Raw genomic sequence first — 13,010 nt, forward strand, 5'->3', positions numbered from 1 at the left:
AACAGGGCCTTTAAGTGGAGCTGTGGTTGCCCTGAGCAGCACTCACAGCCGGGGGCTGTTGCAGTGTTGACTGCAAAGTAAAAGATACAATTGCATTTCTGCTGGCACCCAGTGTCTGTTTTCAGGATTTTTAGTAATAAGGAAACATCTGCTTTTCCAGTTTTTTTTTTTATGAGTAAGGGAGTAAATGGTTTGATCTAGTCAGCACTGTTTTAAGTTCTTAGTGAAAATCAGGAGAAAGGAGAAGATGTTTTAAGTGATTAAAGTGAAGATCATGCATGTGTATTTTTTGTTGTTTTTTAAAACCATATTCTCATATGTAAATAGGTTCAGCTCAAGAATCTGGAAATTGCCCAGTTAAACCCTATTTCCTCTCACCAGGAGATATCTAGTCAGGAATGCTACCAAATAAAAAAAAGACCAACCAACAGCAACAATAGTTTTGCAAATGATTCTGTGGCTTAGATAAATTAATAAATAAAGAAATTTCAGCATTTTAGAGCAGGTTAACAGGGGGGAAAAAAAAAAATCCCTTCTCCATGCAACTTGAAGAGCAATGGTGATGCAAGTAGCCACTGATCTCTGGGAATCTGGTCTGCCCTCAGGGGGTCTGTTCTCTAGTGACAGAGGAGAGGTAGTTCATCCTCTGTCTCTGATGGTGGCCTGTGTTAGTGACTTTCCTCATATCACCTGATAATCAGAATGGATTTGAAACCAGGACCTTTTTTTTTTTACCACGTTCTTTGACAGGTGTTTGAGAAACAAGCAGTTGCATGACTACTTATCTTAGAGGTGTTTAATTCTGTACACTACAAGGAAAGCTTTACATTGAGGTATTTATCACTTGCATTTATACTTTACTTCCTCCAGACGTGGCTCACTAGAAATGGCATCTTGCTTGTTTTTGTCCTAGTCTCCTTTTTCTTGTGTGCAAGTACCTAACCTCTCATTTCTAAAGGATTATCATTTACTAATTCTGGCACTTAAAATGTTATCTTCAATATTTATTTCTTCTGATTTAATGGTGGATTGTTTTTTTGTTTTTTTTTTTGTTTGTTTTTTAATTGACTGAAGAAGTTTACCTGAAGTGGAAATGTAGATTATAGGTGGTTGAGCTTTCATACTGCATCTGTAGAGGTTGCTTTGGAGCTTTCTTCATGCTTGAAAAGAGGAATTTAAAAAAAAGAAAAAAGATACTTTTCTGGCTGAGGGTGTTGTCCATGAACTCTCCTGCTTTCTGTAGAAAGGGAATGGAACAAACCAGCATAAATGGGATGGTGGTGATGAAGTACCAGTGGAATGAAGTAAATTGAGATGTAACTACCCAATACTACTATGCAACTTCTTGAATTTCCACCAAAGACAAGTTTAATATTTTAAAGTAAAAAGATAACTTATTCATTTGGTTGAAGATTTTATCAAAATAAAGACTTCATGTCTGTTTGAAGGGAAAAGGGGGCTTAATTCCTGATAGTTAGCTAAGCAGTTAATTTTTTTTTACAGGAAATCTAAATTTAATAGAAGACCCCAGGGAAATTCAAGGGTGTGAACAATACGCATAATATTTTATGAAAATGACCCCCATATTTAAAATCTGGCATTATATGTTATGCATTGTAGCACCAAGTCCACATCTACCTTTTAGAAAATTAAAACACATAAATTCTGTTTAGTGTTTGATATGTGCTGCACTAGCTGAAAGCCATAATGCCCCTAAAACCTTGGGTTGCTTTTCACCTTTCATAAATTCCTGGGGAGATTCTATACAAAAAATAATTTTCAGCTCCGTGGCTCATTGTTATTCAAACTTGATTGATCGTCGTCATTTACTCAGTGAGGAAGTTAAGTGCTCCTGTCATTTCCGAAGAGTATAATTGGGACGTTTCACAGGTCAGCGGTAGTGACAGGTTTCCCTTTTGATTAGTGTTAGACTGATAACAAAAATTACAGTTTCCCATGATTAATGTTTTCTATAGTACTCGAATGCACAGTTCATGGATTGTACCTAAACAAAGTGAATTTGCATCTGATTATGCCTTTTCTCTGTCAGGCTTTTCGCGTGCTTTAAAGTTTTAGGCCGTGCAGGTTATGCAGCAAAGTTGCTTCTAATGCAGTTTTCAAGTTGGGGATTGGAGAAGCCCACTGAATTTTAGTGTGTTACTGTATGGAGAGATACATGTCCCCAGTGACATGTGAACAAATTTGGGGAAATTTCAATTAAAGATAGCACCCAGCATGCCTTCTAGTCCTCTCAGATATGACATGCAAGGAAGTACTGGTATTATATCCCTGCTACTTTAGGTAAAATCTGGCAATTTAAGTTAAATGATCAGTCAGAACCGAGTTTTCTTTCTCTTAACACTGTTTCTCAGTTCTTTAAACCTGTTGCTGTTTATTTGTTTATAGACTGCTGAGTAAAAACTGTGGAAACACACTGAATTTACCTTCCCTGCTTTATGATGTGAAAGTTGATCAGCTTGTACATTATGGCACAAGGTTGCAGACTAAGATAATCTATGACAGGTTTTAGCTTGGTGAAATCTTCTTTTAATAGCTAGAGGAGAAATGGAACCTGAGCGTGCAAAATACGGTGTTGTCCAGCTTGTAGCACAATAGGAGTGGAGGTTATTTGTGAATTTAATTAATTTGTTCCTAATAGATGAAAAGAGGATGACAACACCAGCAAAATATCAAAATCAAAACACAAGCAAACTTCTCTTCAGTCCATAGCCCTCTTCTCTTGTGCAGTACAAAGCCTGATGATTTTTTTTCGTTCTAGAAGCCGTTGGGAAGGTCTTCTGAAAGTTGTAGTTTAACACAGATGTTCTGCTTTCAAGTCTGGTGGCTTTGGGAGTCTGTGATGAGTGGTGGAACATTTGCCGCTCTCCTTGGTTGGAACTCTTATCTTGGCTCAGTGTTCATCTGGCCAGGCCAGGTATGGTCTGAACTGCTGCTTGCTTTTACATGAGGAAGAATAATTGCAGGGGGAAACAAAAAGTAATCCCGGGTGCAGGATCCTCCAGGATAGCCTGGATGTTGGCAGCTCTTGAGGGAGGGATAATTGTGCTGAAGAGACTTGAGTAGTGGGTCTTGCCTGCCTTTGGCAGCAGGGTACTCTCAAACATGGTTATGATGAGTCTTTATTTTAAAATGAAGACTAATTAGGTGTTTTCTGGTGAGAATGAAATAGTAAATCAGCTCTGGCCTTCAGGAGAGTAAATCTTTCTTTTTTTTCCTCTTCCTTTTTTTCACTGGAACTGCAGCTTTCTTAAAGTGAATTTTTAAACAAAGGGAAGAATCTTACTTCTAATTTGTACCATCCATTCATTATGTGTTAATGTGTATCAATGTGCATTAATACCAATTAATGTTCTGTATTAGAAATTAATTCATTCCAGCTTACAAATAATACTGACCCTCCAAAAAATACTAATTTTTTTAAAGGAAGTTGTTATTTATTTTAAATTCTTAACTACATTCGATAAATCAAGATTGGTTTCTAGGTTTTTGGCTTCAGAGTATATGTATGATTTAAAGGAACTCAGCTGTGACACAAGATTAGAGTAGTGCATTAAATTGGGAAAATTCTGCTTCAGGCAAAACCTACAGTATCCTCTGGTGCTTGTAGCAATGAGGAGTTGATATGAATATCAACAGAAGTCAGGTGCACCAAGAGGAGTAAAGAACACAGTTGAAAATACTGAAAATGATGCTGTTCCTTATCTGGGTTGCTGCAATGAAGTGGAAAAAAGTGATAGCCTGTGCTAAGGTTGGATTAAGGGGATAGCCCTTATTATTTCCTAGAATTGTAAAAGCACATGGGAAATGTACAATAAAGTGCTAATTATGTTGTTGTTGGGAATAAGGTGACTCTGAAGGTGGGCAAAGGAAATACAGTGTAAAGCCTTCATCATTGCTACCTTTTTAAGGTAGCTGGCATTTGCTGTTTTAAAGCTCTGGTAGTACAGGCTGTGTCTGGTGGCACAGATTCTTGAAGCTTACGTGTAATTTAGAATAAAAAATCATTTTCAGGTGTGGAAAAAGCTTAGAAAAAATGGAGAGATTTGCTGGGGAATATACAGTAGTAGCTGGATGAAATGAGATATAGGAAACCACTTAGGTGAATGAATTGCCCTGGCTAGTTGGTAGGAACTGCATTTTTTTTTTCAGCTACTTGTAGATACTCAGTTTCAGACTGCAAGACAGACCAAATGCACATTTTTAAAAAATCCTGTTTTGTTGCTCTTAACCATAGCAGTGTGTGCAGTCTAATGGAATGAACGGTTGGGATGTACCAAATGAGCTAAGAAATGAGTGTTGCCAGTTATTTTTAGTGCTGTTGTGAAGAAACACAGTGAACCACTGTAGTTTACTGAATATTCCTACTCGGGTCAGTATTAACTTGCCAGTTCATCACCTTCCCCTCCTGTTTGCCTGCTCTGGTTTTGAGCTCTGAAACAGTTTGTGATACCATTTAACATGCCACAGACTATTTGGGTGCTGCTGAATGAGTGAAATAATCCAAAGGAGAAGAGGTAAGGCTATAATTTGCTCATTAAATCAAAATCTGGATGTTGTTTTAAGATTTTTTGGTCTTATTTCATAGCTTCACACTTTCTCAGACTTCACCAACTGTGTGTGTTCTAATGGATAAAAGGGGCTTTAAAGAAGCCCTTAGGATAGACTATGGCTTTAGAGATAAAATGTTAAGCAAAGGCCTAATCTTAGATAAAGATTAAATACATAATTAGGGAAATAGTTTTGACATAGAGCAGTCTCAGTAGGGCTATCAAGATGTCTGCAAAATATTTTCAGTTAAGTAAAGGGAAATGAAAAGCAATCTTTACATTTACAAAAAAAAAAAAAAAAAAAAACCAACAAAAATATCTCTGCAGATGAAAGCCTTGGATGATGATGATGAGGAGGACGAGGAGGATGAAGATGACTTTGTGGAGGTCCCCGAGAAGGAAGGTTATGAGCCCCACATTCCAGACCACCTGCGTAAGGAATATGGTGAGTTTGCCCAGCTGTGACAAGCTTTATCCCTGCGTGTTGCTGCTGCACTAAAGTAAATAAACAGCCATTCCGAAGTAATAAAGTGATCAGTGGGGTGGGTAATCTCTGCCTGCTCTGAGGAAGTCATTACATGGACACAGGAACAGCGATTGGCTCCAGATAAACAAATACTTTCTAGGAGCAGGAGAGACCAGCAGCTTATTTCATTCCATCCGTGGAGTTAAGAGCCAGAGGCAGCCCCCTGTGTGCTTGTAAGTGTGCAAAACACATACTGAGAGCGAAGGGACTGCCAAGTAAAGCTGTAAATGAGCTGGAATATTAGAAATGCTGGTCTGGTGAGATGGGAGAAGGTTCTGTTCCACCACCTGCATTAGTAGCAGTTGGAGGTGCACAGCCACTTCCTCCCTTAGAGCTGGCAACTTACAGCTCTGCAAGGTGGCTGAAATGAGATATTTGTTTGTGTGTTCTAAGTAGGTAATTTTTAAACAGAGGTACACTTACAATGTGTTTTTGTGAAATTGAGAGGGGAGGTTGCTGAGGAAAAGTTCATCTTAAATAATTCAGTTTTGCTGCATTACCCTTTGTCCTTTGCACATCTCAGTAAGTGTCTGCAGCTTTGCCTCTGGGCAGCATCGTGTACTTTAGGACTCATAAGATTTCAGTACATTGTAGAGAAGGAAAGGGTAGCTGCCACCACATAGAAGTTAAAAATCTTGGCCACTGTAAGAAGTGTCTTGCTTCTTTGCTCCTCTGTGACTATTTGTGTAAGATTTGTGCTGTGCTGTGCCTTTTTCAGTCCTATTGATGCTTATGTTTCATTTATCTGCAGTTTCCATCTTGAAAGTCAGGCTGCAGCTGTTACCTGTACAAGCCAAACGTTTCTTTTGGCTGAAAAAAGGGGTGTGCCTGTGTAAACCCAAGATTGTGTAGCTCAAGTGATCTTTTTACTGTCCTCTGCCATCAAAGTTGGCTACAGACAGTGAAAGGTGATCAGTAACAATCACCTGTAGTTACAGGGGTCAGCTCAAGGGTGTCTCCAGGTGGGAAGTCCTGCTTGTGCCTCAGCCCATCTACCCAATCGGGACCTAACCTACCAGGATACCCTGGGAAGTAAGGCCTGCCTTGATTATCTGATGTTCCCCACCTAAGGGGACTTGCAGCAAGTCCAGCTGGCTGGTTCCAGTTTGTTTGAATGTGGTTCTCTTCCTCCATGCCTTTAAGAGAGTTGGAAATTTTCAACTGCAGATTCTTAGAGGCCTGGGAATTCGACTGGTACCTTGAGCAGGGAGCTGCAGTGAGGTTTGGTGTGGCTCTTGGAATAGGTGGTGCCTGAAACAGCCTGCAGGCACTTACTTTGTCCAGCCAAGAACTGGGGAAGATGAAGTGGAATTGGGAGCACTGAGATCATGAAATGGGAAGCAGATGTGTGTGAACACAGAACAGTGGCAGAGGCCTGGAGGACACAAACTCAGGAACTGGACAGTCTTTTATTGTTTTGTTCATGGAAAACAATGTTATATTTTGATAAAATTATACCTGTGTGTGTTGGTTATCCCAACTGTGTCAGTCTTGCAATAAATACTGAGTAAATTCTGATTATTGCTAACAGTGGGACTTTGAGAAAAGGAATATAATGGAAAAGAAAGGCAGCAGCTCTCCAGACAGTTGTGAAAAGCTTCTTATATATGTGTGACTGATGGAAGAGTCCAAAGCATTGGTAATGATAGTAAATGAATGAACAAATGAGGTTGGTTATTTACGTAGCTGTGGTTCTTCTTTTTTTTCTTTTTTTCCCTTCCTTTGGCACTATTCCTTGTGCCAAAACTGGTATTTTTGTAATATTTCCAGGTACTGGAAGTTGTTTTCCATATCTTTAGCAGCAGCCTAAAGAATTCTAACCTGCAAAAGTTCTGTTTGTACTTGTCAGCTTCCACTGGAAGTGAAATGTGTTCACCTCTTTCTTTTTATCCTGTCTTCCTTGTGGACACACATTTCTTAAAAACAAAGTGTTTTACCACCCTTTTTATCACCCTAAGGCAATATTTGGCTGCTATTTGAATTCCTCCTCATGGAAAAGGATGAAAGAACAAGGCTGCTATCTACTCAAGGCTATTTGAGTGTATATATAAAAATCTATATAAAATGGATTAAGAAATTCCCAATTTGTATTTAAACAATTGCTGATAGGAAAATACATTATAGTGCAGCAGCCAATCAATCAGGAAACAAAAATCTCTCACTTTATATACATGTAGTTATGTAGGAGCTAATGGTCACACTTGGCTGTTCTTTACCTGGTGTGTTTGTTAAAAATAGCATTTTGAAAGGATTCATCATTCCTGATTGTTTCCGAAGTCATTCAGCTTTACTCACTGCCATTAAAATTATTGCATAAGTTCCCAGTTCAGGAAAGGGTCTTAAAATAACTCAGAATTCCTGAAAGGAATTCAGGCAATCTTTTAAGCACATGCATTCTTCTGTCTTTGTGTACTTCAGTTGCTTTCTTGGACAAACTGGTGAGTTACCAGTTCAAAAATCTATCTCACAGACCAATATATAAAACTATTGCATAAACCAACTGACTTCTGTGATTACTTCAGGTCTGCATGAGGCAAATTTGCTCTACTGGGTTCTCTTCTGCACTGTTTTTAATATGCAAAACCAAAATAAGCATCCCTTTGACACACTTCGTTTAGGAAAGTGAATTATCATGTCAAAATACACAATAATATATTGATTTCATAGCAGCATGTTCTCATCAAGAGCTGGCTGTGTTAGGCAGCCACCTCTCTAATTAAATGTGCCTTTTTGTTCCAGGAGCAAGTGCAGTGATCGCAGCAGTGACTTTACCTTTATCTAAATGTGATTCAGGTGGGGCTTTGCTACATTTCTCCAGTTCACAGCTCGTTCATGTGTTTTTGTGGTTCTCCTCAGATCTAAGAAGCTTGTGAAAAGTTAAAAGATATTTAGAGACAAGGGAAGTTTTATCCACAACTGTGTAGACATGCGCATTTGTATTATCTGTTTGTATATGTGGTTGATGATGACGATCTCAAAATTGATAAGGATATTAAATGTGTGAATGAACTGAGCATGGGTACAGTTTGGGTGGAGGGAGAATTGAGCAGGTCAATTTGAATCTCCGTGTATAAAATGAAATGTAAATTTGTTAAAAGAATTTAGGTGATTAGATAACTGGAGTGTGAAGATATAACCCATTAGGGGTGTCATGCCAAATTAGCATTACCAGACTTTTAACGACCTCCCATTTGTATAATCCTTATTTACACTTGCACCTGATGTCTGCAGCAGACAAGAGACCAGCCCTCCTGTGGGACCAGGAGGTTAATATTAATACCTTGTGTTGCTAAAGAGGAATATTGGGCTGAGAAAGAAACAACACTGAAAATAATTTGCTGAAGGTCGGTCTTGTTCTCAGTACTGGTGTTGCTGATTTCCACTGCCCTTGTATGGCTGGTATTGCTAAGCCCTGGGAAATCAAGGACATTTAAAGGAAAGCTTTAGGGATCTCCACTGGAGATTTTCCACATGCCAGCCTTTGCTGGTCAGATGGAAGTTGCATTGGCATAAAGCCTTAAAGGTGGATGAGGTAAGGATGGAGCTGTGCATCCTGATGTCGTTCTTGTGCCATTGACAAAATTTGGTGCTGATGCCAGGATAAGAGATTCCTTCCTGCACCCACCTCAGTTGATAGTTCCTGTTTGTGTCCCAGTACAAGCATTCATGAACCAGCATTATGCAAAATGCCTTGAGGACAGGGAAGTGCTATTGCTCTTTTCCAAGTGGTGCCACGAGAAAGACATCTGACTTGGGAATATTAGCATGGAAGCAGTCTGTTGGTTATCAAGTTTCATCCTTATCCAAAATTCTGTGAGGAATGACTGTACAGTCAAGAACACAAACCATTATTTCAAATGTGGTTAAACAGAATACTTCTCTTGTACTTGAGCCTTAAGCCAGAATGTTTTTAGGTCCCTGAGAGCTGCTTCAGTGGTTCATGTTGCATCTTAAAGACTGCTTGAGACTTCTTTCATACTGGGATCAAAGCTGCAGTTCTAAAATCCCAAGGGTTAGTTCTATCCATTTCAGAAATTCTTCCTCATCACAGAGTGATGTGCTTTTGTGGATTAAATGTCCCCACACTGCCCTTCCTAATCTGATGGTGTTTGAGTCATACTTTTCTCTGTGTTTTTGTTGTTGTTGTTGTTGTTACTATGAAAAGTCATAGCAACATGAGAAAGAAGACTTATACCCCAACTGAACTAATAAGGTGTACAAAAGCACTCTTTCCTCAGTAGAGAAGTTGTCACCTGGTTCTTTCCATAGAATTGGGAATGCTTCAGACCACAGAAGTTATTCTATTGCAGCTCGCTCTGAGCATTTTAGACATATAAATAAACTTGCTATGGCGACCCTTCATTAAAGGTGTGGGGTTTTATAGCTTTTGCATCTTAGAACATGAAAAGGCCTGTATTAGAAATGACAGCATAATACTGTGTAGACTAATGCATGATTGATTTTTTTTTATTTGAAGCAGTAAAAGTCATGCATTTTGGGGCATTTATTCGGAAAATGTACTTGTTTGTATGGACTAGGTATACTCTGATCTGTACCTAAGCAGCAGACTTGCATGCATATTGTTCTTAATAATTTTATTCTCGTTATTCTCTCATCTGCCAAGACATGCAGGGGACACAGTTATGAAAACAAAACAGCCTCAGAAATGTGGAACATCATAGAGTCATCATTACAAATTAAAAAAAAAAAAAAGGAAAATTAATTACTGACTTATTGGCATCTGGTTCTTTAATTCCCTCCAGAAAAGTTTTCCTAAATGCTTTTAAATGTCTTTATTTGTGTGGTCAAGTACAAATGTTCTGTCTGTGTCATGCTGAGAACAAGGACACTGAATTTGAAGCCAGGCATGTCATCTAACACAGAGATATTGCTGTGAGCTGCACTGTGCTCACTCTTTCTTAGCTCTGTTTTTCTCCTTCATTTTTGATGTAGGAATTAGGAAAACAGTGGGTTTAGTTACTGAATATGATGGTAATGTGCTCTTTTATCCTATATCTACATTTTTTTCTCCCATTAAAAAAAAAAAGTTTGTCTGGTTTATATAACAGATTTAAAGCTACACTTGGCAAAAAATCCACACATATGCAAGTGCTGATAAAGCAAAACAGATGCCACCTATTCTAACCTGTGAAGAAATGATAACTTTCATACTTATCTTTTTTCCTTCATAGAAGCGTCTAACAGATTTAGTTGAAACAGAATTAATGTCTCTTGATTTTACAGTTACGTTTTCCTCTATTCCATTGTGGGGTTTTGGTTCTTTTTAATAGTACACATGAAAATCTTCTGGAAATCACAGGGAAAAAGCACAAATCCTAAGTGTTGATTTTACATCCCTGACTACATCATCTGGGCATCTCTGACATACTCAGTGGAAGACCTGCTTTCAGTGCTTATTGTTTTTTTAGGTAAATACTTTGTTTAGTTTTTGTATTATTAGGATTGCCCAGTGGTGGGCACGTTTGAAAAACTTCCTAAAATTCTTTTTTTTTAATAGCTTTTAAAATGGGAGGGAGTCCAGGCTTCCTCAGGAGAGAGGTTAATTATCATGGCAGTGATCATGAAGTAGACTTGACTCAAGGGTGACTCAGTGCAAATAAGAGAAGCCAAGTGTGGGGTCAGTACAGCAGGTTGTGTTGCTGACAGGTACCTGTATTTCAGACATAAGGTAAGGTGGTTTATTTGGGGTGAGGTATAAGTCTGATGCCTAAATGGAAGTTAAAAATTATACTTAAGCTCTTTCATTGCTTACTGCAGTGATTTCTCAGTTTGTCTGGGTTCTGTTCTAAATATCTAATAGCTTTTCAGTCAGATTTGATTTGTCTGGTCTCCATACCTCAGGAACTTCCTGAGGGAATTCTTCCTGCATGTGAAGAATATTGAAAATGGTTTTATGGGGAGAAACAGCTTAGGGGAGACCGCAGCAAAAACAAACCTGCAGACTTCAGAGGGGATGAAGCGCTCTCACTGAGTTCTCAGGAGCACTCCTCTGTTCTCAGGAGCTGAATTTGAGACTTAGAATTACACTGTCTAGGATAAATAAGGGTATTACCTGACTTCTCTAAGGGGAAAAAGCAAATCATATTTTCCAGAGGAAAGGACAGGCAGAAGTACCGACTTACCTTTCACTGCCCTTTGTAGTTTGGGCTCTTTTTTCCTAAATTTGGAAAATGCAAGTAACACAGAGTTGTATTTCTCTCCCTAGACAATAATTTAGTATTCAGAATAAGATTTCTATTAATGTTACTATGAATCTTTTTTTAAAAAATCGGACATAGTTGTTATATGAAGTAAATCAAATGTGTTGTGTGGTCTCAATTTTTCTTAGCATATACAACATTAGAAGTACATTAGAAATATTTAATTATAAGTTGACAAGTGAGACTGCCTCATTATACCAGTGTATTTTGAATATGTCTGTGTATGGACAAACACCAAGTTCTATGTGGAATCACAGAATCATCATTAGATTGGAAAAGACCTCCAGAATCAACAAGTCCAACCTTTGACCGAGTACCACCATGCCTGCTGAAGCATATCACAAAGTGCCACATCCACTCATTTTTTGAACACTTGCAGGGATGGTGATTCCCCCACTTCCCTGGGGAGCCTGTTCCAATGCTAAACCATTCTTTCAGTGAAGGAATATTTCCTAATATCCAACCTGAACCTCCCTTGAGGCCCTTTGAGGTCTGCGGAGGCCTAGCTACACTTAGGACAATAAATGAGTAAAAATCATTGTGATACAGTATTTGGAATGAAGAAAACTTTTCATGTTTATGAAAAACCATGATTAGCACTTCCAACAAAATACTTCTACATCCATGTAGAAGTATTGACTTAGATATTTCTTCTGATCCATCCTAATTGGCTGGTCATGCAAACTTCCCTCACTCTCAGGTGAGGTCCTTCTATGTAAATAAGGTTCCCAGAAAAATCTAACAGGATATGGGATATGCTTGAGTTCTGCTAAGTTGTTGGCAATTAATAGTGACTGCACCAGATGTTGATATATTTTGAGTGGTTTGTGATAGTGGAATGCCTCGGAGGAACTATGCAATGTCCAGGGCCTGCAAAATGATAAGCAAGAAGTTTAAGACATCAGGGTGTAAGGTGTAGAAAGAGTCTAGTATAAACTCTGCATCTTTGGGCTTTTTCTGGTTCTTAACTATGACTGTAAAACAGTAATAAATTAGGGTTAATTAATGAGAGGTAATGGTATAACAGATTAATATATTCTATAATTCCATTAGGCCAAAGAAAGTATTTATGTAATGTTAATGAACTCCTCTCGTTAACTAACATAGTTATCTTTTTTCTTTAATTTGAATTTCCAAAGAGGAATTCCAAATTTTACATACATGTAAATGAGCACAGCTGCATTCAAAGGCAACGAGGACATCTTTTTTGGGTTTTTTTACAATCTTTGCTTGTAAAGACCCCTTGAAAACTTTTTAAAGTGGTGTAATTTATACAGAAATATTAAAATGTGCAGTTGTCCATGTGATGAGTTGTTCTGAGTGCACACACAGCTTATGTGCTCGGTGAGAGTGTTTGCTAAAGCCACCTCTGGCATTTCAGCATCCTCTGGTCTGCAAGTCCATATGAAGGAAGCTTTGCAAAGTCCTGTTCACTTAGGGCTAAAGCTTATTGTGCTCCTGAGTAAAATACAGGCAGGCATTTTCATTGTGAGCACAATAGAGTAAGTGGGGAAATATTGTAGCTGAACTGCCGGATTTTCCTGACAACCTTGGAGAGTGTCTGGGCTAATATGAATCACATACTCCTGGCTTGACTAAGATTCAACAAATGGGAAACAGAAATTATTAAATTTTTTCTCAGGGAAGTTGAAGTCCATAATACCTGTTTATATTCTATCTCCGTTTTTTCAATTA

The 13,010-nt window shown here is 38.4% G+C and overlaps 1 protein-coding gene across 1 annotated transcript in view; it reads left to right on the plus strand.

Moving 5' to 3' along the window:
* UVSSA (UV stimulated scaffold protein A) overlaps positions 1-13,010 on the plus strand; it is a 53,069-nt gene that overhangs the window by 16,646 nt on the left and 23,413 nt on the right. Inside the window, exon 7 of the mRNA XM_050338346.1 lies at positions 4,896-5,013. Coding sequence (XP_050194303.1) covers positions 4,896-5,013 — 118 coding nt within the window. The remainder of the gene's footprint in view (positions 1-4,895; positions 5,014-13,010) is intronic.

This window comes from Myiozetetes cayanensis, unplaced genomic scaffold (assembly GCF_022539395.1).
Source record: "Myiozetetes cayanensis isolate MyiCay16 unplaced genomic scaffold, myiCay2020 scf7, whole genome shotgun sequence".
In the NCBI taxonomy this organism is placed as follows: domain Eukaryota; kingdom Metazoa; phylum Chordata; class Aves; order Passeriformes; family Tyrannidae; genus Myiozetetes; species Myiozetetes cayanensis.